The sequence below is a fragment of the Balaenoptera musculus genome, chromosome X, assembly GCF_009873245.2.
Source record: "Balaenoptera musculus isolate JJ_BM4_2016_0621 chromosome X, mBalMus1.pri.v3, whole genome shotgun sequence".
Lineage (NCBI taxonomy): Eukaryota > Metazoa > Chordata > Mammalia > Artiodactyla > Balaenopteridae > Balaenoptera > Balaenoptera musculus.
Genome location: NC_045806.1, coordinates 57,396,185 through 57,420,693, shown reverse-complemented (window position 1 = coordinate 57,420,693; position 24,509 = coordinate 57,396,185). Strand labels below are relative to the sequence as shown.

Genomic DNA, 24,509 nt, shown 5'->3' with positions numbered 1-24,509 from the left:
CACCTGTCCAGTTTCAGTAGCCCCCCACCCCAAGCCCCTCTGAGTGTCCCTTATCCCAGCCAAGCCTCTACCCCTATAGCTCCTCAGAATGTTTCTGTCAGGATAGGACAGGGCAGAAGAAAGCTTCAATCGTGTTCAACTTTACCCTGTCAGGGAGTTCCACTCCTTGTATACACAACTCTTAAACTTGGTAAGTCCCGTCTGAGCAAGGGCTTCATGGACCTCAAAGAGGGAATTTTTTTTTTTTTTTTTTTTACTTGGGTATTGACTGGTGCTCCTGGTTTTACCAGCACACTTGACACTTCCCAGTGATAGAGTGCAACTATGGCCTGGACGGTATCCTGAAGTTGTCAAATCATCTGGTACCACCCACCCACGAGGCTGGGGCTGGCCCTCTTCCAGCTCCAGCCTGGGCATACCAGAAGACTCCATGGTAGTAAACCAGTTGGCTCTCCTGGATAGCCTTAGATCTAGGGCCCCAAACCTGAAGGCAAGGGGGCCGAGAATGGCCCCGCCGCAGTTCCAAACGTGACCCTGGAGCAACAGTTTTGAGTTTTCTCTACTGTAAAATGGGAGTGAGCAGGTCACCCTGGGTAACTGACACGGTGGGTCGTGTGAAAACAAGCAGTTCCAGCAACAGAGCAGAGAGAGAAAAGGGTGCTTCCTTTTGCTGGTTTCTCTTCCTCCTAGAACCATACTGTCCTTCCACCACCTTTGTGGTGGCGACACTTGCCAATGGAGGGCAATGTTTCATCCCAGAAATGTGACTCAGGGAAGTTCTCTATCTAGGATATCACTTGGAACATTATGGGGACCACAGAAGGTGGCAAAAAGGGTAAGCAGTGTCTGTCACACCCCAGCCCGAAGCTTGTTCAAAACCCAGCATGTGGGATGGGTGGAAGGAGAATCAGGTTCCAGTGACTTTTCCTCTGGCCCAGCGGCCCCTCCCCAATCCCAGCGGTGTATCCTCCCATGGAGACAAACTATACAGAAGCTGCACCATCTAGCTGAGAAGGTGAACCGCCCTTACTGAGAGACTAAGGCCCCAACCCTTAACACGCTGCCGGGTTGGAGAAAAGAGAGGGTAGTAAGCCAATTAGAATTCAGAAATTTAGGGGGTGGAAGGTAAACAGGGGAGGTGATCTGAACAGAATGAAGGTGCTGACTTGCTGGTCCGGCCCGCACCCTTCCGAGAGCCCGCCCTTCCCGGACATGCAGACTCACACACTCCCTTTGCAAAGAAGCTCTGTGTATTGGGTGCAACAGCTCTGGGGTCTCTATATAAATAATATACAAAACCCAACAGCTCAATGCCTCACATTAACAAAAATACTAAAAACTCATTAAAAATGGAGCCTGAGGGAAGAGCCCCAACCACTACTGGTGCTAGCCCAGGAAGGGGACTGGGAATTAAGAGGAAAGGGTGGGGCCCCATCCAGTGCACAAGCAGTTCCTCCAGGTGGCTCAGTAGCGTCCAAATATGTTGGTACTGGGCTGTGGCTGGGTATCTGTGAAAAACCAGAGATTATCAGGGGTGGGAGGCCGAGCAGGGGTGGTGGTCTGCACTGAGGAGAGCCATTCAGGCACCGAGGGAAGGGATGGAAGGCAACGCTTCCCCTCACAACCGGGGCCTGAAGCAATCACCTCAGCTACTTTGGCCTCCCCCGCCCCGCCGGCCCCCCAGTTATTCCGTGGGGCTCTCCTTGGGAAGAAGGGCGGGCTTACTGGAGAGCTGTTGTTGGAGCTGCCGGACCAAAGCTGCTGTCTGCTGTTGTTGCTGGGTCTGCTGAAGCCCCTGGCGCTGGAACTGAGGTGAGAACGGCAAGTGGAAGACTGAACTCGAACCGTCCCCTTCCTTCCCTGTCCTCATGTCCCCACCCCTCGGCGGAGGGCCCTGCCTTGCCTCCCGCCTCGCCATGGCTGCACACTGTCCCCAGCCTGGGCCGCGGTCCCAGAGCCCGGGGCTGGAGTCCAGCAGCTACCTGGGGCTGGGACTGGGGCTGGGGCTGGGGAGGAGCTGCCTGCTGCTGCTGCTGCTGGTGTGCTTGCTGCTGCTGTTGCTGCTGCTGCTGCTGCTGCTGTTGCTGCTGCTGCTGCTGCTGCTGCTGTTGCTGCTGCTGCTGCTGCTGCTGTGGAGACAGAAGAGATCTGTCTAAGGAGAGCAAGGGGCTGAACCTCAGTGGTGGAGGGATGGGGATGGGGAAAGAAGCACAGGGTGGGAACTCCGGGTCCGCTGCCCTCCCCGCTCAGAGAGCTGCAGAGAAAATCAAATCTGGAGCACCAAGCAGATGACCCCCACCTCTCTCCCACCAGGACCCCCGGAAAGAGGGGGAGGGAAGGAACTGGCTTCTTAAGCCCCCACTATGTGCCAGCTGCCCTGCCGGGGTACGTCCTTACACTGCCTCATTCAGTGTTGAAAACCACCTGGAAGAGCCTGTGCCTCTCCTCCCCCTCCTCCTCCCCCGCTCCCAGTCCCCTTCCTCCTCCTCCTCGGGCTCCCAGGTCCCAGACGAAAATCCTAGGGCCTTACCCGCAGGATCTGCTGCTGCTGCTGCTGCCGGATGTGGTACTGTTGCTGCTGCTGCTGCTGCTGCTGCTGTTGCTGCTGCTGCTGCTGCTGCTGCTGCTGCTGTTGCTGCTGCTGCTGCTGCTGCTCAGGCAGGATGGAAGCCGACCGGACGCCGGCCTGGACACCCTGGGCGCCCAGTGGGGTCATTGTGCCTATCATGGGTGTTTGCTGCAGTGTCTGGTGGGAAAACCTACAAAGACAAGGAGGCGCAGAGATCAAGGCATGGGCTGTGGGGAGGGGGTGGGGGCAGATGAGCCCCAGGTCCCTGACCCCAAAGAGACATCAACAGGCCATTTCATTCACTCCTCCTGTCACCAACCAGAAGAGCCTTTTTGGCTTCTGACAGATTTCTAGGTTGGGGAATGAGGAGCAAAGACAACACCCCATTTCAGTGGCTCCTAACCTTCGTGGTTAGGAATTTTTCAATTCTGTTGTAGCTGGTTTTCTCTTATGAAAATGAAACACAGTCTTAGCACAGGCTAGGCATTCTATAGATACCCACTGAGGTTGTTCTGCTTATCACTGTTGTTGGTCCCCAGTAACACGTCAGGGTCTTGGAGACTGTTGAGTTCTATTGCTCCTTACACCTTCCTAACCCCAATCTGTACTTCACTGCAACAGGCTACTGGCTGGGCCCGTCTCAAGTCTTCTGTCACCTTCCGTATGCATCCTCTCCATGAATTCCACGTTAATCTCTCAACACGCCCAAATCATCACATCACTTTCCTGATCAAAAGAGTGCTTTCTGGGGACTTCCCTGGTGGTGCAGTGGTTAAGAATCCGCCTGCCAATGCAGGGATCACGGGTTCGATCCCTGGTCCGAGAAGATCCCACATGCCGCGGAGCAACTAAGCCCGTGCGCCACAACTACTGAGCCTGCGCTCTAGAGCCCACGAGCCACAACTGCTGAGCCTGTGTGCCGCAACTCCTGAAGCCCACATGCCTAGAGCCCGTGCTCCGCAACAAGAGAAGCCACTGCAATGAGAAGCCCGCACACCGCAACGAAGAGTAGCCCCTGCTCGCCGCAACTAGAGAAAGCCCGCGCGCAGCAACAAAGACCCAATGCAGCAATAAATAAATAAATAAATAAAATATAAATAAATTAAAAAAAAAAAAAGAGTGCTTTCTGGGATTGTGTCTCAATCCCTCACCGAACGTTCAAGGCTCTCTCTCAACCTGCCCACTCCCAGCCTGTCCCTACTCCTTCCCTGGCACGAGTCTTACATTCCAGCCAAGCTCTTCTCCTTCCTGTCCTCCCAGCCACCCTACTCATTCAGGTCCCCATGTCTTTGTTCATGCTACGTCCTCTACTTGGGATCCCCCTCCTTCTCCTCCTCCCTGCAAATCCAAATCACAGCTATGCTTCAAAGGCCAACTCAAGTCTGACCTCCTTCACGGAACTTTCTCTGGTGACTCAGGCCCACAGTGATATCATCCCGCACTCTTCCTGAATTCCCATGTGACTTCACGGCACCCAACTGCACAGCTGATTATATCTTTCATCACTGTGTTCCCTAAGTGTTCTTCTGAGTAAGTCTCCTCTTCCCAGGTATAGTAGAAATTCTCTGTGGTGAGGGACTTTGTATTTTTTTCAAATAGCTTCCCTCACCCCACCTGGTCCTAGCATAGTGCTGGCCACACAGTGGGCCTAAGGCACGTCTAAGTAAGGGACTTTTCTTCTGGTCCACCCCGCAGTGTTCTCAACCCTAAGCTGCAGAGCCTCAAGCCATGACTCCAAAGTCTTAACCAAGGCCTGACTGACGTTCAGCATGGTGGGAGAATGTGTTCGCTGGTCCATTCCAGCACTAAACTGCTCTAACAGTGGCTGGATGACTCCTTACCACACACTGCATCTATGAACCCCAGATCTTTCCTTTTCTTAGTCATATATAAATGATTTCCCCTCTCTGGTCCTCGAAGAAATGTTGGGAAGCAGGTGTGAGAATACTGGCCGCCAGGGTCCCTTCCAGCTCTGGCATTTTGTGGCGACAGGCCAGGTGGCCAGATAAGTGTTCTTGACGCCTCCAAAAGTTCTGACTAGTCCCATCACCTCCAGGCCCAGGTTTTCCCAAATCGAAAGCCTCAGTGTGTCTTCACGACCCCCGGCTCCCTTGGGTACCTTTGAGTGGAGGTCAGCCCGTGTCCGTAGGTTGGGGCCTGCTGGTGCACATAGCCACTGGGCCGCTGCTGCAGGTGGCGGGTAGGATCTACAAGAGTAGGATTGGTAGAAGAGTGGGTGCTCTGATAAGGCTGGCTGGAGTAGCTGGGGGGCACCATGGTACCTGCGGGGCCTGTGTGTTGCTGCAATCCCACATGAGAAACGTAAGGAGTATAGCCCTGGAGGGAAGGAAGAGAGACGGAGTCAGGGCCAAGACTGTGCAGCGCAGCCTGCCTCAAGCTCCCCGATTCTCACCATCTCGTGCCCTTACCTGGGAGGTCTGCAAACCGTAGGAAGAGCTGGGAGTCATCTGATGGACAGATGACTGTCCCAACATCCCCTGACTCTGCTAGAGGGAAAAAGGAGACAAACTCAAACTCAGGAAGGGCTTTCTGCCACCTCGTTTCTTGTATCTCCTACTCTGTGTGTCCTTGTGAAGATCCCAATCCCTGTGACCCTCAAAAGCCCCTCTCCCTGACGGCCCTCCCTACGGCCCCTCTCACTATCTTTGCCTGGAGCTGTTGGCGAAGGCGCTGTCCTTGGGGCACCGCAGGCTGCTGCTGTCGGTACACAGGCGTCTTGTAGGAGGAGGGTTCCAGCCCCATGACGCCAGTCATGGTGGTGGGCAGCACTCCAGGGTAAGGTGGTCGGGTCGGCAGCTTCTGCATCGGTAACCGCACAGGGCGGTACGGGTCCACACGGGGGCCACCTGGAAAGGGGAGCAGGCTGACCTCTTTAGGCTCTTCGTCCCTCTGTGCCCTGCTCAGCGCCCCGGGCATCCACAGCTCCTGGGAGGAGTGGCATCGCCCCTCAGGCGGAAGGCATGTTCGGGTCAGGCTCTCGTGCCTAGTAGCTGGCACTCACCTGCCGGCAGTGGCTGGTTCTGGGTGTAGAGGCCTATGGAGCCCTGCCTGTAGCTAAGGTGGGATATGGAGCCAGGGTTGGTGTGGTGCAGGAGGTCCGGAGGCACTGTCACTCCATAGGGGCCACTCCGGCCTGGGCCCATTCCATAGTCCTGTGTGAACGGCACAGGAGGAAGGGGAGAGGGCTGGGGTCAGGTGGGGTAGGAGGGGGGAACAGGAGCTGGATGTACGTGGTTCCCTGTTCTAATTCTAAAGGTACCCCTTCCCCAGATGCCCCCAGCCCTCCCACAAACCAGCCGCTCGACAGAACCAGGAAGAGAGAGGGGCTGGGGAAGGGGTGCGACGGGGCTGTGGCGAGGTGGCAGCGGCGCTCACCTCTGTCTTGGCGGCCGGCTGGCTGCGTTTCTTGCCCTTGGTGGACTTCTTCTTGCGTTCCTCGGTGCTGGGGGGAGCGGCCCCAGGTTTGTCAGTTTTGGGGGGCTCTGGAGCCTTTTTCTCAGGCTCCAGCAGGGCGGGGGCTGGGGGCTCCTCATCTTCCGGCGGCAGCGGCAGCGGCTCCAGGTAATAGGCGCGGGGCCGGGGCCTCAGGTGCGTGTGGTACAGCAGCAGCCGCTGCTGCTCCTCTCCGCGGGCCACGCGCCGGTCCACCCGGACTGTTCCAAACCAGCCCCAAGACAGTGGCGCTGATGGCTTCAAGCCTTCAAAAAGATCCCAGGGGGAGATCTTTTGTTTGGTGGAAACCTGTAGACCCTGCTCCGGAAAATGAGAAACAGTGAGCTGTTGAGACTTGGAAAACAGAAGACAGAAGACTTGGAAAACTTGAGGACTTGGAGGAGAGGGAAAAGTATCTGCTGGCAATAAGAGAAAAAAAAAAGTCATGGGTAGATTCAGGGAAGATGGTGAAAGGAGGACACATGGACACACGGACACACGGACACACACACACACACACACACAGAGAAGAGAGAGTTAAGAGGAGATGGGGGGGAGCAGAGGGAGACAGAGACAGAGACAGACACTGACAGAGGAAGACAGATACAGAAACAGGAAGGCCGAGAAAGAAAAGGCAGTGAGAGACTGAAAACAGGCAGAGAGAGAGAGACAGAGACAGGGAGAGAAAGAGAAAAACAGGAAGAGAGAGACAGGCAGAGAGAGAGAGAGAGACAAAGACAGGCAGAAACACAGACAGAGACACACTGAGCCAGGAAAAGAATGAAGAGTATGGCTATATGGACGGGTCGGACTTTGGCTTTTGAACTCCGTGTTCTCTTTCTCCTCTCCCTCTACTACACGCAATGATTATGGTTACTCAACAAATACTGCAACTGACAAAGAGAGGGGACAGAGAAAACTGTGCAGAGATGGGTTGACAGGGTCGTGGGGAGAGAGATGCAGGGATAAAGGGCGTGCAGGCCGGGGTGGAGCAGTATGGGAGGCAGGTGGGGCAGAGGAAAGAGGAGGGTAGGGTGCTGAGAAGTGGGTGGTACGTACAAAGGTGGGTGGGGGTGATGGGAGGTGCGGAGGGGTGAAGGGAGAGACCAAGGAAAGAGACGGAGACTCCCAGGATGGGAAGAAGAAATGTGAGGAAAATTAAGTGATTAGCTCAACACCCCAGGGATGGCTCTCGCCCACAGAGCCTGATAAACCTGTTGCAGCTACAGAGGTTAATGCAGGGGAGGCTCTGACCCAAAGGGGAACAAAGGTGGGGAGCGGGGAGCAGGGTATGGGAAGACAATGGAACATGCCTCCTTCTTGAAGATGGAGTCGAAGCCGGCAATCTTGTTGCCTTTGGTGTCGATAAGGGAGCCCTGCGGCTCACATGTGATGACATCTCGGGTCTGCTTGGGCAGTGGCAGCAGCTGGCGAACTTTTTCCAGACTGTCTGACTGGCGCTCCCCCAACTCCTTCTGCAGGCACAGAAGGACAGGACAAGAGTTCAAGGACACAGGAAAAGAGGGACGGGAAGTCTCAGGGGACAGCACAGAAGCTGGCACGAAGAAGACACTCGGTAAATCCTTACCATATGAATAACGAAGAAAACACGGACGTGCAAGGGAAGGGTAGGGGGCTCTGGGCAGGACGATGTCGCTGAGGCTGGACCGAAAACGCAAGGTCAGGGAATAGGGAGCTGAGACCCCAGGCCTCTAGGCCTCGCCCTCGCCCCCTCCTCTCACCCGCAGCTTCTTCACCAGGTTCATGTAGGCACGCTTGTTTTCCTCCATGCTGCCCTGGGAGATGCTGGACATGTCCGCAGCTAGGGTGCCATTGATGAGCACGCTCAGCATGTCCAAGACGGTGGTGAAGAGCTCACTGTGGCAGGAAGCCGGGGGGAAAACCAGAGGATAAAGAGTTTCAGACAGACAGAGACAGCCGGGCTGGACACGAGAGGGAGCGGGCACGAAAACCGTGTGGGCAACCCCGGACCGCGGAGTCCGCAGTATCAGCCACACCGATTGCGGCGGGTTGTGCACCTGGTGTCAGGGAAGGGGATCCTCTCGGGTACAAAACTGGAGGGAGGGGATGGGGATGCTTTACTTGTTGGACTGCATGTCGACAGTGCCGCTGATGATGATCTCCAGGAGGAGCACAGCCCACTCTGTGGTCTGCTGGGTGCTGCGCTGCACCGTGTCAAACATGCCCCCCACCTGCCAGGGCCACAACAAGTCAGTCAGATGGCTCAGGGGCGGAGTGCAGCATTTAAGGAAAGCTTAGATTAGAACCTGGGCTGGATGTGACTCGGGACACCTGAGGTCAATGTCCCAGTTGTACCTATGATTTGCTACATGATCTCAGGCCAACGACTTAATTCTTGACATCTCTCGGCCTTGGTTTCCTTACTTATAAAATGATGGAGTTGGACCAAAGGACGTCCAGGATCTCATTCAACATTTCACAATAGATGTCTAGGGCTTCTCGGGCCCAGCCAGAATCTAGGATACTGAGGCAGGGTCCCTGCAAGGATCCAGTCTCCTTAACCACTTTCAGGTCCTGCGTCCTTTAGGAGAGCTGGGCTAATATGTGAAGACCCAGAAGAGCCTGGGCCCTCCATCCTCACCCTCGCCTCCCTGGGCTGGGGCTTCTTTGTCTGCAGTCCTAGCCCCACCCCTTTCCTTCTTCTCCCCAGCTCCCTCTCTCACCAGGTTGAGCCGCAGTTTGAGCGCCTCATGCATTAGCTGCTTTGGCTTGCAATCGTCTAAGTACTGGTCATCTCTCCAGTTATTCACGATCTAAGATAAAAACAAGTGCAACACACAGCTCAGGGATCTTCTCGTTTCCATGCCAAAGCACCCAGGGTGTTCTTGTCAGAAAACACTGAAGATTCAGTGGCCTCTTGGCTGCATCCTTCTCTGCCCTCCTGCTCGGCTCCAGGGCCCAGAGACCTGTACCTGGTGGACCTGGCTGTAGAGGGAGGTAAGGAGTCCCTCGCGCTGCTCGTCCTGACCCTTCAGACACGTCAGCACCAGGGATAAGAAGGGCTGCTGGCTCAACAGGGACATGCTAGAGACGGGAGGAAAAGAACAGGACCATGGGTTGTAGGTCAGGCAACTTCCAACCTCATTCCTCTGAGCCCCAGACTCTACTCTTTTAAGATCTAGCCTCTTGCTCAACTATCACTCTTATCCTCTGTCCGTTTTTCTGATTTTGATCCTCACCTCTTTGCCCCAACTTTTCTTCTTCCCTGGGTATGCCTCCTCTCCTTTCTACCCCTCAATCCCGGCCCCCTCGTAGCCGCTTTACCTCTTCTGCTTTTGTCGATCACGTTCTTTGCGTGAAGAGGAACCCAGGTGCTGGCCCTTCTCCAATTCTTCCCCAGCAGCCTTTAACACATGCCCCTGGACTGAGGTGGGCAGTTTGGCAATGAGAGGAGCCACCAGCCATACACCAGAGCGCTCTAGGGAGCTGGAGAGATGGCGCGCACAGGGTTACAGAGGAGCCGGGCAAGGTTGGAACAACCCATCCTCTCCTTTCCTGATGGGCATGCCTGGCATCTCCAGGTGGCTGAAATCATTTACACTACCAGAGGAGAAAACTCAGAAGGGGATGGGTCCTAACACGTTTCTACCCAACCTGAGCACGGGCTTGGTCTTGCTGCTGCTGGGCATGTTGCTTGCAGTGTTTCCAGAAGATGACCCTGTCTCTGCAGACTGTTGGAAAACCTCGATTGTGGCCTTGGCGATGTTCTCTAAGAGGGAGTTCATCTCCTGAGGAGGATGAAAGGCACAGGGGTGCTAAATAGGTAGCTGGCGGCAAAGGCAAAGAGATGGTAGGAGAGCTGGGAGATGAGGACATAGGAAGGCATCCATGGAGGTTGATGGGAGGCTAACGGACACAACTCTGCTGGGTGTCATGTCCTCCAGCACCTCGTAGTATTTTTCCAATGGCCCACTGTCTTCTCCTTTACATACCTCCTTACAGCTGTGGCCACAGAAACAGCCTCTATGGCCACCGCCACCAACCTTCCCCACAGCTCAGAGCCCCAACACTCCCAACCCATGTCCCTTATCATCGGCTCCAAACGTCCACCATCTTCCCATCCTCTCTGATCTCCAGAACCCAAAGGTAGGACCTAGGTTCTTCTATGGCGGCCCACCTCCCTGACATGTGTCGCTGGAAGTAAGCATGGGAAAAGAGAGGGCCCGGGCACCACTCACATTGTTAGGGGTCTGCTTGATCATCAGCTGCAGCTCCAAGGAAGACTGGCGCATGGTCCACTGGTCCAAGTTCTGTGACAGAGACCCCACCCACAAGCTAGTCATGATTGTGTCATCCCAGCCACTCAGCACCCCGATGCCAGCTCCTGATCTCTCACAACCATGAATCACATATGCCTGGAGGTCTGAAAGGGACCTCTATGTCCCCTCTTTAGGGAAGATCACACCTAAACAGTCCAAAATGACTGAAAAGTCTCTCCTATTTTAAAAGCGGTTCTGGAAAGATTTCACATCTTTCCCCAGTTTCCTGTTCCAGAGCCTCACATTCCTTAGCATCAGGAAGTTCTGCTTAATGCTTAACCTAAATCTTTGATGTTGAAGTTGAAGCTCGCCGCTCCTGTTTCCAACCAGCTGCTCAAAGTCCTTTACAGACCCGAAGGCTAGTCTCAGCTAATCTCTCTTTGGCATTATCTCCTCTGGGCTGAAGAGGCCTCATTCCTTTAGCTTTTCCTCAACGGCTTTATTTTTCCACCCTCCAGTCACATGAATGTCTGCAGCAGCGTGGTGAGGCAGGAAGGGCACAGGCAGACCTGGGCTCATATACTGACTCTAAACTTCCTAGCTGTGTGAGTTCCTGAACCTTGGGCAAGTTACTTAGCCTCTTCAAGTCTCAGTTTCCTCACTGGTCAAATAGGGATATTCTTACCTACTTCGCAGGGTTGTAAAGAGTAAATGAGAAAATCTACGTAGAGTGCTGAGCATGGTACCCCGCGTGAAGCAGCCGTTCGATAAGTAATAGCTCTTCGGTAGTATTACTACTCATGACTGAGCCATGACCAACATGCCAAACATACAAGGCCAAAAACTAGGCCTCCCAGATGCTATGCCTCCCACTGATAAGCTAGAGTCCTACTCCAGATAGCTGTGCACTCACCCAACAGTTCACTCTCGAGTCTAGACCATGTTGGCTTAACTTCGAAACCCATGCTGGAGCTGTTTCTCTCACCACCTTTCACCCACATCCTCGTTCGTCTTCCTACTTAACTCCCTCTCTCTTTTTCTCTCAAGGTTCCCGTCGTTTCACCCCAGGCTCAGGCCTCACTGCCTCCCCCAAGACCCCCATCGCCTTGGCCTACCTGGAGAATACGCTTAATGCGTTGCCGCTGGGGGTTTTCCCCATCCTCATTGTCCAGCAGCCGATGTGGGTAGCAGATGAGCTGCATGAGGCGCTGGGCCTGGGCGCTACTCAACACTGGGTCTTGCAAGTCATTGCTGTCCTCACACAGCGATTTAAGGCAACGTTCTCCTACCCATTCCTGAGGAAGCCGAGAATCAGGGGACTGGGGCAACCAGTAAGCAGGTTAGGAATAAGGGGGATGGACTGGGGGGTTGGTGTATGGCAGGGAGGTGGTGTGATCATGATAGGAAACAGGACTATATTATATAGCGGCGTTTAGGAGGTGTGGGGGGAAGGTGAGACTGACCTGCTGGCAGATGCTGCGTAGCACGTACTTGGCATAGACATCCAGACTGGCTGTCTCCACAGAGATGTTGCGGCCACCCTGCCTCCGACCGCCACTGCCACCTCCTCCCTCCTCCTCTGGAAGTTCTTCTGTTCCTCCTGTCACAGTGAAGCCTGAACCCTTCAGTTCCGCATCCCCTGTGGTTCACAGGCAGGAGATAGGGAGGGCAGAGTGAGATCCGAATGCTGTGTGGAGACCCACCCCGGACCCACAGAAGCAGCAACTCCCCAGATCCTGCCCTATGGGACAGAAATATACTTCCCTCCCTCGTCTCCTCCCCAAAGGTCAGAGGGACCACCTTCAGGAGAGAGAAAGACTGTCCTTTGTAGTTTAGCTGGCGCTCCACCCTATACACACTTCTGGCACCACTCCCTTCCTACCCCCATACCAAGTACAAACACAGCCTTGAGAACAGCAAACACAGCTCCATCCACAATGCGGTTCTGGGAGGCAGCCAGCAGGTGGCGGTCACAGGAGGAGCGGATTCCTACCGTAGGCTTGTCTGGGGAGGGAGACAGCTGAAGTCAGGGGAAGCAAAAGTAGAAACGGTGTGGGTGGGGTAGCCACACTTTCCACGGCTGGCCGGCTCGGATCGAGGTCACTTACTTCCGTCCGACTGGCAAGGATTGAGTTGAGGTGTCTTGAAAAGGTGGAGGAGGATGCGGCAGGTAAGCCGGGCCCCCGGCTCAGAGTCCTGCTCACTGCAAGCTACAGAGAGGAAGACAAAGCAGAGGGGAAAGGATGAAGGCGGACGGTATGTGGGTCTGTAGGTGGTGAGGGGCTAAAGGGGAAGCTGAGGCCAGGCGAAAAGAGATAAAACATTGGAGGAGAGGTGGGGTAGCAAACTGTTCTGCAGTGTAAGGGGAGTACCTGGAAGGGTCAGGAACCGGAAAGATCGGGGCTGCAAATGCAGGGTTAGAAAGACGCCCCTCCCAGCCTGAGGCGCACCACAGGACTGGCCTCTGGTGCCACCAGGAGCCCCACACTGAACAACCAGAGTGCGGCCGTCCAGTGTGTATTGAGACTGGGGGGTCTAGACATTCTAGGGGTTATGGATTGGTAGTTCACCAGCATTAAGGAGCGAAGGGATGGCTGCACAGCGAATCAGATCCTCCAGTAGCAAACACTGCCGAGCGATAAGGATGGCAACAAAAGTGGCCAGGGAGTCATGAAAAGACAGGTCACTGACCTTGAGGAAAAAAGCAGACAGACACCAGGACTCAGTGTGGAGAGAGGGCGGCTACTCAGAGCGCTTGGCCTCCACTCTGCAAAACTCTGTCCCTCCGCTCCTGTGATTACTGGGAGCAGACCCCTGCCCCGGGGAAATGCCCGGTGTCCGGCACTCCCCCACCCCCAGTCTCACATCTACATTGCAGAGGAGGTCGTTGAAACCACAAGTGCCATTGTTAGAGGAGCAGCACAAGGCCTTAAGCACTCCCAGCCACTCTGCACTCAGTGACTTGCAATAGCCGGTCAGCTCTGCACACAGGATTGCGATGTCATTCACCCTGGGGAAAAGTACAAATGCCCTCAGGAAAAACCTTGTTCCGGCAAAACCTCAGACTCATTAACTTTTCATCTCCACCCCGGCCATAACCAAGGTTGCAGTACCTCCCAAGCATCTCATCCCTCCCAATATCAGGCGGGAGCGTGGTGCCCATTCCTCACTCAGTACGCCCCATACCTATCGGGATCATGGTGCCCCACACAGACGTGCATAAGGGCATTGCAGACAAAGCTGTAGCGGTTAGCAGGGTTCTCACTAAGACTCTTGCCTAGCCCTGTGTAGGTGAAGGTGTGAGCGGCAGGGTTCTCCAGAGTGTCAATCATGAACTCGGGTGCCCAGCGCATGTTGGATTCTGACGGCTCCACGTTGCAGTAGATGGTGTTCTTCACCTTGGAGCAGAAGTCGCTGCAGGGGTGGGGGAAAGGAGAGAGCAGCGTTGAGGAAGGGCTAGTGAGCTAGAGGGATGGTCAGGAAAGGGGAGAAAAGAAAAAAAAAGGAGAATGTGAGGGACAAGGGGCCTTAGGGCAAGAAAAGGGGAAATGGGACAAAGCAGACCGGCTGGGCAGGAAAGGAACCCAGTGGGAAGAAGGCACAGGGGCCTCTGGAGGCGGGGAGGAGGAGTGTGGGCCCCGCAGACATGGGCTGGAGGCAAGGCTGATGAGGAAGGAGGCCCACTCTCAGGAACCAAGAACACGCAGAGGACACCATCCCCAAATGACCCTGCAGAGACAGCAGGGTCCTGGGCTGTGCTCTGCTCCTGAGTGGGGCAGTAACGGGAAGGAGACGGGACGAGGTCCCACTCTCTACCCCTTACCTCCCACCTCTCTTACCTGAAGAGCTCCCCAAATTTGCTCTTTAAATGGCTACAGGAGGTGTACAGATCATAGAGATAAGCAAGGATACAGCGCTCTGCGGAGGAGCCATCGGACCGGTTCATCCCATGCTTGACTACGCCACACAGCCTGTCACAAAGGGGCGAGGTCGAGAGGTGTGCCTGGAGCAATGGCAGGCCGGGGCGCAAAGATTCCCGTCCCTTGGCAATACTCTCTCCCCTCCCCACCTGAATGGCACGCACTTCCGCACAGTGAGAGCCCCACATGTTCTTCGCAGGCCACTTCCACCAGCATTCACCAGGGCCCTGCATTTTGAAGCCCTGCTTACCCCTCAAAGACCTGTGCCATCTGGTCCTGGTTGAGGATGAGGCAGGCGTGATAGTGCCGCAGGACAGCCACGATGCACAGGCACAGGCTGGTGGTGTAGCTGCCCACCAGATCCGAGGATTTGAGAAGCAACTCGGCCTCAACTACACTCAGTTCATTCAGTAGCTAGAGCAGAGTGAGCCAGGGTTGAGAAATGAGAAGAGGTCTTGAGTATTACACATAACCCCCCTTCCTGTGAGAAAACTGGAGCCCCTTCCTGCTGGAGCTGCCTCAGCCTGGAAGGGCCCTGGTGCCATACGCCACTGTCCTTTATTCTAGTAACAACAAGCCACGTCAATGATCTAACCAGTCTCCGGGATACAATCCTATGAACCTCACGATGGGAGGACAGTCTGTGCCCAGTGCTCTAATCCGTCTCTCGGGTCTCCCCAGGGAGCACTTGAGTCTCTATTCCTGCTGGCTTAGCTCATGGGTCACTCCCCCCACACTAGTCTCTCGGTCCCTCCAAATAGCCTGGGACACTGGCTTGAGCCTCTCCTCCTGTCCTTATGACCCTGTACAGCACAAACCCCTTCCTCCACCCTCATCTCCCCAACTTCCCCACCTGAATGGCAAAGTCGATGAGGCCACTGATGCTGAGTGAATATTCCATGAGGTCGAAGATGAACTGCACATGCTGCACCAGAGGCAAGTGGTACGACATGCCAAGGGCAAAGCTCGTGATCTGCTCCAGAACATTCCGGGAGACCTGATAAGGGCAGTGGGAGTGAGACAGGAGTGGAGAGAGGTGGCAAGAACCAGGGAAGCAGGAAAGGATGGTGGAAGGGGATGAGACCAGGAGGCTCAGCCTGCCTGAGGCGGGGTTGGGGGTGGGGAAAGACAAGGAGGAAAGGAAAACGGGACAAGGAGGCCGGAATGTGGGAAGGGGGCTGGACTTAGGCCCACACCTGAGCCGTGACCTGGTGTTGGTCATAATGCGAAAGGTGCTGGAACTTAGCAAAGATATCCTCGGCAGTGGGGAAGGCTTCAGGCCGGTTGCGCCGCCGCTTCTGCCCGTCCTCCCCACCTGAGGGGACAGTTGAAAGGGACCAGTCAGGACAGGGAAGATAACTAGGTGACTGGGGGTCGGGAGGGGGGGTATGGAGAGAAGGCTATGGGCGGGGAAGGGGAAGGAAGGGAGGGAGGGAGAGAGGGAAGGAAGGAAGAGGGAAGACGGGAAGGGAGGGTCAAGGAAGGGGCGGGGGAGGGATGAAGGGAAGGGGACAGTGAAGCAAAGGTTTGGAGGACCACAGACTATGTGGACCTTAGAGGAATACGTACAGGGAGGTGCTAGGTTGAGGGAGGGAAGGGAGAGGGAGGGCGGGCAGTATGGGGCTTACTGTGAGGTACCTAAGAATGTCAGGTCTCCAGGATTCAGAGGCACAATAGGAGCAAGCTGGTCTGCAGAGGGGGGGAATGAGGGGGGAAGTTTCAAAAGGACTAGAGCTCTCAGGAGACTCCAAGAGACAGGACATCGGGACATGACTGGGAGTTCCCTACACTGGGGAAGGGAAGACTGACTAGGGCGCTTTTTGGGGGAGATCCATTTAAGGCGCCTCAAACCCACCAGTTTCCGCTGTCCCTTTGCGGTTCAGAACCTTCAGGATATCCTTGGTAATTTTCTTGATGGCATGGCGGGCATCATCTCGCTGCTTTCCCACCCCAAACAGTACGACCAACCGCTGGTTGCACTCATGGCTGCATGACTCCTCCTGCATCCCAGCGGCACCATCAGACTCCAGCACGGATCGCTCTCCCTCCTCTTAAAAGCATGCTCTATGCCCCTCAGCATCCCAGTGCTCAAGCCCTTCCCAGCATACCACACCCTCAAGGACAGCTCCAACCCCTCGGCACAGTCCTTGGACAGAAACCTGGGCTCAGAACAGATGGTCGCAAGGTGTTGGGGAACGGTACCTGGGGGATGGGAAAGTGCGTGGCATACTGCACATGCCGCGGCTGGTCATAAAGAACCCCACGGGTCCCTTCTAGCTTCTCCTTGGGTGGGGGCTTCACCTCCTTCTCAACATCTGGTTTCTCAGGGGATGGACTGCCCTTCCCCTCACAGGGCATAGTGGGGGAGAACAACTAAGAGAAAGGCGAAAGGGCAGAACGTTTAGAGGAAGACAAAGGGATGAGGGGGCACAAAGAAACTCCCCAAAGTGGCATAACGGGAGGACCTCAGGAGCTGGATTCTCCCACACCAGGATCTAACTTACTGAGAAATCAGGCTTCTCCATGTCCTCAAAGAGCACACTGGAGCTAGGGTCGATGTCCATAGACTCCGAGAGCCCTGGATCCTGAGGGCAGAGAACAGAAGCGAAGCTGCTTTAGCCCCGAGGAGCTGCTCCCCACCATCTAGAAAAGTTGACCAGGGAGTCGAAGAGAGGAGACCATATTGGGAAAAGCACCAGTTCCAGATGCAAGCCTTGACTGGTCCCTTAACCTCCACAGGCCTTGGTTTCCTTCAGCTTTAAAATGAGGATAAGAATACCTCACAAGGTGGAATTCCCGGCGGTCCAGTGGTTAGGACTCAGCACTTTCACTGCCATGGACCCTGGTTGGATACCTGGTGGGGGAACTAAGATCCCACAAGCTGCGCGACACAGCCAAAAAAAAAAAAAAAAAAAAAGGATACCTCACAGGGCTGCTATGAGGATCCAGTGAGAAAAAGTGACATGAGAGTGCTTGCTAAACTGCAAAGCACTAAGCAAATCTTACCCTCGTCACTAGGTAAAGGATTCCCAGAGGATTCCAGGAGCCAGGAAGATGGGACTGTCAGAAGAAATGATCTAGGGCAAGGAAAAGCCCCCTCACCTCCAGCTTGCTGCTGCTGCTGCCCTCAGCCTCCTTGCGCTCAGGGTCATCGGCAGGGTCATCAAAGGGAGAGGGAGGCCGGGGACCAGGGGCTCCGAAGGCAAGGTCCCCTCGGGAGATGAGGGTGCAAGTGTACATGTTGTGGGAGAAAACATCATGTCGAATCAGTTCACAGAACAGCAGTACCAAGTTAAAGAACTCCACTCGCTCGCTCTCACTTCGGGGGTCCGCTGGAGAGAAGGGATGAGAAAAGATGAGTTAGGGGAACACGAAAGAGACGGGCAGAAAGAGAGAGGGACACACCTAAGGCATGGTGCTCCTAGGGTTCCTGAAGTAGGCAAGAATAGCAATGACTCAAAAAAAAAAAACCCAAAAAACCAAAAGCCAAACCAAAAACAACAACAACAACAATAAAACCAAAACTGTTGAGGGATAAAGTGTGGTTGGTTACCCCAACTCCTGCCCCACACACCATCTCATAAAGGAATACAGCATCTCTGCTATTTATACGTGAAAATGCTTCGATTGTATGCTCCTGCTTTTATTCTTCTCTTTATTTCTCTACTCTGTTAAACTGTAAGATGAGCAAAGGCTAGAATTATGTCCAAAAGTCATTCTGCATAGAGCTCAAGACAGAAATATATCCAGAAGGCCCTTCATATGCTTTCTGATGACAGGGATGGGTGAGTCTAGGCAGAGGTAACCAGAGGGTGGCAGGGGTCCATACTCAGCATGGGAGCCTGTGTATCCAGAAACTGCAGGAGGACATCCTGGAAAATGGGAGCACTAGGAGCAGAAAGGGAGCCAGAGGCTATGGAACCCTTCTCATCGGCGGCTTCCGATTCTCCACAACGCTGTAAGATGAGAGAACAAACTGTAGGATTGGGTTTTACCTGTTTCTTCACTCGTCCATGTGCAATCCTTGAACTACTGCCTATTTTGGATCCATCCCAAGCTTTTCACTTCTACCCTCCCCCCCTTGACTCCCATTTTCTTTACTGTCTCCCAGCTGCAGCCTTGGTCACTTCTCTAACTCTGACATCTATCCACTCCTTTCTACTTTTGCCTTATGTCCTCAACTTTCCCTGTACATTCTCTACCCCTTCTTCACTCTCACAACTTCAACTTTGGTCCCACTACCAGCTCAATGTGGCTCCGACCCCAGCTGCCACTGCCCCATGGGCCCCCTAACCTCAGCCTCAATCTCTGCCTGTCTCTTCTCCAGCAGCTTGGCTACCACCATCGCACGATGACGACCAGAGCGCTTGCAGCTGACAGCCCATTCACACAGTAATGATACGACAGCATCATCATCTGAGGAGATCTGGAGACCAAAGGAAGACCAAAGGGGTGAGTAAGGTAGAGTTGGGGACAAAGAACCGAGTTCCAGTCTCCCAGCGACTAGGCCCCATCTTAAAACATCCTAGGCCCAGTAAGACCGGCTGTCTCTTCAGACATCCTCTGGTTTCAATGCCTTGCCAAGCCTTCCCCTCATATATACTGTTGCTCTTGCTCTGTTTTTCACTTCTTCTCTTCCCCTTCTTGCTTATTACCTCGTGCCCATCCTTGCTAGGCCCCAATCCAAAGATTCGATTACAGAGGGAATCAAGAGAGTTGCTGAAGTCAGAGCGCTCAAAACTATGGCTGTCCAGCACTTCCAAAGTATGGAGCACCCGTCCAATGGTGAAGCCTGAGGAGGAAAAGTGGTAAAGGGGACTTTAACTAGAGGCCCGATGTACTCCAACTTTCAGATCTATATGTCCTTACCGTCCCCATCCTTTCCTCAAACATCCTTCTTACTGTCTGTCCTCTGGCACCCACCTGCAGTAGCTTCTTGGCACTTATCAAAAGACCAGCGAACCTCAACGGCCTGTCCTCGCTCCTTGATCTGCTGCTCAATCTCCCGCAACTTTGCACGGACCTGCAAAGAGGAAGGCTTTAAGGATGTAGCAAGGCATACAAAAAAGGCCAGGGCTCCAGGCTAAAAGAATAGTAGCAGACTCCGAACCACTATTTCTGAAAGAGTAACTTAAGCCTCTCACATCCCAGTTGCCTGGGGATACCAGGCTATTGGTCAGACTTACCTGCTGAGTGAAGGCACTGTTGCCCTCTGGCATGGGCAGGTTGGAGGGGGCAATAGGCAGGTGGTCAAGTGGTGAGCCAGTCTTGATTCGGCTATCAGTCAGCGAGTAGTGCCAAACCAGGGCACTAGGACAACACAGGAGGATGGTCTGCCAGACAGGAACAGCTAAGTCAAACTCAGTTATCATGGCTACCTGTCTAGAAGCCCATTATAAGACCCAACCCTTCAGTTTCTGATCCAAAGTTATTCTGAGCCCCTGGGGTGGCATCACTCCATCTCTGAGCCCCTCCCCTCATCCACTCTCCTAAAAGGCTTTGGGCCTACTATTTAGACCTGGAAGGGAACTAACTGAAAAGGAACTAAGACCCCAGAAATGAGAAGCCAACAATTTCCAAGCAAGTACTCAGTGCCTACTCTCGCCTCCAATTTAGAACCGCTCCCATTTTCCAGGACAGGCACCTGAGTCTTCTCAAGATGCCTTTTAATACTTCCATGGGCCCACCTAGTACCTACCTGAAGGATACAGCTGAGGCCAAAAACTAGGGGCCGGTGCTGAGGGCACATAAGCAGGTCACTAAAGGGTGTAGAGGGTGTGCTGCTAGTTGGGGGCTGAGGAGCAGGGGTCGTGGGCAGTGTGCTTGTTGACTGAGCAGACATCACATGAGATGAGTGACTGCTCACGCCATCCAGCTGCAGGGCCAGTCTCCGTGTACAGAAGTAGGCAAGGCGGCGGGAGAGGTATGCAGACTGAACAAATTCCCCAGAGTACTGTCAAGACACGATGATCAAAACCCCCCAGTTGGGGACTTCCCTGGTGGCACAGTGGATAAGACTCTGCACTCCCAATGCAGGGGGCCTGGGTTCGATCCCTGGTCAGGGAACTAGATCCCACATGCATGCCGCAACTAAGAGTTTGCATGCCACAACTAAGGAGCTCGCCTGCCACAACTGAGGAACCCTGGAGCCGCAACTAAGACCCGGTGCGACCAAATAAATAAATAAATATTAGGAAAACAAACAAACAAACAAAAAACAGTTCTCTCCAAGGGACATTGCTTTCACGTCTTATATCTCCTCACATCCTCCCTAGACCCCCCAAATCCTAGGCCTTACTCGAAGCAGCAGGGGCAGCAGCAGTTTAAGCAATTCATCCTCTCCAGGGCGGATTTTCTCAAAACACTCAAGTACCCAGGTCAGGAACTCATGTCTGTCCAGCATTCCGTCCTATGGGTACAAGGGATGGGAAGAGGATTAGTTTTGCTGAGGGACTATCAGAGATGAGGCAGAGGAAGTAAAGGAAAGAATGAAGAGAACCATGAGTGGGGCAAGGTGGCAGGCAGATTCTGTTCTATGCTGGCAGAGTGTGAGGTCAGGCTCAATCCCACGTCCCACACGACATGCCTTCTTCCTACCTGAAACATGAACATGGCCAGCTTCTCATTGTAGTCCCACTGCCGGATTGCCACCTCTACATCATGGGGCAAGGGCCCTATAGTAGAACCACAGCCCCCGCTTCCGGAAGGCCCTGGCCGGTAGTATTCAGCCATCTTTTGCAGCTGCTCCCATAAGTACTTGGTGATGATCTGAGTCCATTCTAGGGGAAAGATGGGAATAGGGCTATTTTATACTGTCCCTTTGCTTAGAACACCTTCTGTCCCCCACCCCCAGTCACCATACTTCTAAATCCTATTCATCCCCTTAGGCTCTAGTCAAATGCCACCTTCAACAACAAGGTCCTACTGCATAGCACAGGGAGCTATATTCAATATCCCATAATAAACAATAATGGAAAAGAATATGCAAAAGAGTGTATATATATATATATGTATATATATGTAAAACTGAATCACTTCGTTGTACACCAGAAACTAACATGACATTGTAAATCAACTATACTTCAAAAAAATTAATTAAAACAAAACAAACAAACAAAGAAACAAATGCCACCTTCCTAAAGCCTTCCCAGGTGTCCCCAAAAGAAAGTAATCTTTTTGTTCACTGAATTCTCAAAGAACCTTCTGCCTCCACTTTTGACACTACGCTTCTATATTCAATGATGGGATTCGTACATATGCCTTAGCATCCCTACTAGACTATAAGCATCCTAAGGGCAGGGGTTAGGTAGTGGTCATCTTTATAGCCCAGTACATGCACACAGTAGATACTCAAGATACTTGATGCTTACTAATTGAGTGAATGCAAGATACAAGCAGAAGCAAGGAATACAGATGAGGAAGGAGAATAATTGCAAGGGTCTCTCTACCACTCCTGGAAGCGATCAGTGGTGGGACCTCCGGTATTAGGAGTTACTCACCCATGAAAGGGTCAATGACATGTCTCTTCTTAACCTTGGTCTCTGTGATCGCTGCATAGTAGGCACAGGTCATCTTAATGAGCCAGGCAGCCCGCATCACAGGCACTGTGTACTTGGCCAAGTACCCAAACACTTCTTCCTTCTTACTGAAAATGGGGACCTGGATGGACATTGCAAATAGTGAGACCTCTCTCACCTCCATGAGCTGGCACCCGTGTAGCTTCATCTGGGAATCGGAGGGTACTTGGTACCCGCACTCCCCTCCTTGGCCTGAAGAACAGGAAACAGTACCTCACCTTTTTGGCTAGTTGTGTGAGTGGCTTGGTGCCAGCCAGATCGGTGAACCAGGTGTTAATGGCACTCTGGGATCGTGCAGTCACCAGCCAGAAGTTGTCCTTCTGGTTCACCTGGGGCTTCCTTCTACCGGTGTCAGGGAGGGTGTTACAACGTAACTTCTCTGCAATAATGCTGCTGAAGTTGGAACTGATCTGAGGGAAGAAAAGTACACCTCAGGGTGGGAAGAAGGGGCGAAGAAGTGGTTGTGCCTTTGATGGGCAAATGCCAATGTGGTAGCATTAGGTTATGAAGGAAAACTCAGCCATTTAGGTCATCCCTTTAAGTCTTCCCAACCCAGGGCCTTTGCCCCTTCTCAGATTCTTCCAGCCTTTTCCTTCAGCCTGGCAGGGTTGTCTCACCTTGGCAGGATTGAAGTTGACGTTCTTGGCACTGCCATGTTCATCCCCAGAGACAGCTGGCTGGTTATTGAAACCTTGTTTTACATTCAAGGCCGTTAGTTCATCCTGAGGCAGGAAAACGACATTTTAGCTTTTTTTTTTCCCTTGGGGGTGGGAGTGGGGGTGGGGGTGGTGGGAGAGGAGGGCAGAAGAGAGGGGAACAAGGGGGGAAAAAGGTAGGAGGAGGATTCGGATATTCGGTCCAAATATTCATTTGGACCCCACCCTCACTAAGATTCCCAATTCCCCAGAGCTCGCTCAACGGCACTCTGCCCCTGCGAGCTTGCAAGCAGCCGTAGCTCACCCAGCAGCCTCAGACAACTTTCTGAGCTGTGTGTGTGTGGAGAGGGGGGCGCCTCCAGCGTGGCCCCGATATCACTCCCGGTTCGCGCCCAGGAACCACCCCTCACCCCCACTAGGTCCTACTCTCCTACACCAGCCCACTTTACTCTTCCCCCTTTCGGGACTTGCGCTCCCACCAAACCGCCCCGCCCCCCCCCTTCCCCGAGCCATCAGTTCTTCCTCCTATGGCGATGGCTGGCCCCTGGCCCCGTGGGAGCCCGGATTTCTGAACGCACCTCCTTCTGTTTGGGATCTTGAGGGTATACATCGGGAGGCCCCAGCCGCGGCCGCTTCAGGGGCCGGTGTTCGTAGCTCAAGATCCCGAAGGCCGCCATCTTGCCCAGCCCGTAGCGCCAGAGGCGCCAGCCGGGCCCGGCCGCGGGGGAGGGGGAGAGGGAGCCGAAAAGGGGGGCGGCGGTGGCGAGGACGGCAGCCGAGAGACAACAAGGGGGCACATTAGAAACTCTCGATCATTGCCGGAAACTACCGAGGGAAACCGAGGGACGCCGGGAACCGTCGGACAATACCGACCGCAGCGGGGGCGGGGGCGGGGCCCATCCCGGCGTGGGGCGGAGCTCTGCGCGCGGGGAGCTTTTCCGCCCCGGCCGCCGGAGGATCGATTTCACTCAGTCAAGATCCCTGCAACGTCCGCCAGCCAGGCGCTGGGGATACGAACCCGCGAGGCGTGAGTCGGCCGCGGCGCTGAGCTCCGACTGGAACTGGATTCCCAGCGCCTCGCTCAGTTCTCGGCCTAGAATAAGTGCTCGATCGTCTGTGCGTTGCTTAGAAACTCTGCCTTTTGCAAACCGCTTCTTTGTTTCTTAGTTCCTGCATCTGAAAAATGGGTGTACTAACACCTTCAAGGGACTGTTGCGAAGATTAGAAACTATGTATGCATAAGAAAGCACCTATTAAACCCTGAAAGGTCGGCTCTAATCTTTATTAGAAACTATGTATGCATAAGAAAGCACCTATTAAACCCTGAAAGGTCGGCTCAAGGTCTTTATGGTCTAGCCCTGAGGTTCTTAACCTCTTCTGCTTCACAGTCCCTTTGAAATGCTGATGGAAGCTATGGCCCTTCTTCCCAGAAGAATGCACGTAGAGATATACAAAACGTTAGATACTTTGCCCGGGAGATTCTTAGACCCCCTCCTGAAGTTCACTCACATATCCCCTAAGGGTCCATGAACTCCAGGTTAAGAACCCTTGCTGTATCGAAAGAGGCACCTACTGAGTGTCAGATGCTTTTCAGACATTGTCTCCTCTAATCCGCAAAAAACCCCTATGAGTTAGGGATTATTATTGTCTCCATTTTGTGGATGAGGAAGCTGGTTTTCAAAGAGTGGAAGTTTGCTTGCCCTATATTATATGGCTACTGTGTAACAGAGCTGAGACTAGGATTTTTTCTTGTCTCTGTCTCTCACTCTCTCTCTTTAAAGTAGTGTATCATCTCATTGCTGTTCTTTTTTTTCCTGCCTTTTTAAATTGCAGTATATTCGATGTACAATATCATATCAGTTACAGGTGTACAACATAGTGATTGACAATTTTTAAAGTTTATACTCCATTTATAATTATTATAAAATATTGGCTATATTCCCCGTGTTGTACAATATATCCTTGTAGCTCATTTTATACATAATAGTTTGCACCTTAGTCCCCTACCCCTATATTGCCCCTCCCGCCTTCCCTCTCCCCACTGGTAACCCCTAGTTTGTTCTCTGTATCTGTGAATCTATTTCTTTTTTCTT

At 53.5% G+C, this 24,509-nt stretch overlaps 1 protein-coding gene across 1 annotated transcript; it reads right to left on the bottom strand.

The window, feature by feature from the left end:
* Positions 1-1,243: 1,243 nt before the first annotated feature.
* On the bottom strand, positions 1,244-23,305 carry MED12 (mediator complex subunit 12). The gene is made up of 45 exons (XM_036840341.1): positions 22,995-23,305; positions 22,378-22,482; positions 21,979-22,170; positions 21,683-21,842; positions 20,781-20,962; positions 20,482-20,592; positions 19,882-20,136; positions 19,370-19,516; positions 19,107-19,206; positions 18,839-18,975; positions 18,478-18,609; positions 18,013-18,139; positions 17,286-17,515; positions 16,688-16,768; positions 16,386-16,556; positions 16,039-16,183; positions 15,822-15,872; positions 15,380-15,498; positions 15,037-15,180; positions 14,434-14,597; positions 14,103-14,234; positions 13,450-13,677; positions 13,129-13,273; positions 12,834-12,954; positions 12,372-12,473; positions 12,154-12,267; positions 11,727-11,902; positions 11,379-11,558; positions 10,243-10,314; positions 9,659-9,792; positions 9,329-9,490; positions 8,977-9,088; positions 8,728-8,817; positions 8,126-8,235; positions 7,765-7,900; positions 7,336-7,497; positions 5,966-6,340; positions 5,592-5,742; positions 5,240-5,436; positions 4,999-5,076; positions 4,689-4,906; positions 2,531-2,759; positions 1,983-2,123; positions 1,726-1,807; positions 1,244-1,508 (listed from the first exon to the last, which is right to left on the bottom strand). Exons 1-45 carry the CDS (start codon positions 23,091-23,093, stop codon positions 1,465-1,467), a joined length of 6,543 nt encoding a protein of 2,180 aa, XP_036696236.1. The 5' UTR covers positions 23,094-23,305; the 3' UTR covers positions 1,244-1,464.
* Positions 23,306-24,509: the final 1,204 nt, after the last annotated feature.

What these genes read in the sequence shown, in the direction of transcription:
- MED12 (XM_036840341.1), bottom strand. Translation starts at nt 23,093, where the DNA reads ATGGCGGCCTTCGGGATCTTGAGCTACGAACACCGGCCCCTGAAGCGG. An exon ending in GCAGCAGCAGCAAGCTGGAG is followed by an intron (nt 16,769 to 17,285) that starts GTGAGGGGGCTT and finishes CTCTGCCCTCAG; the next exon opens with GATCCAGGGCTCTCGGAGTC. An exon ending in AGCCGGCCGCCAAGACAGAG is followed by an intron (nt 5,743 to 5,965) that starts GTGAGCGCCGCT and finishes CCGTTCACACAG; the next exon opens with GACTATGGAATGGGCCCAGG.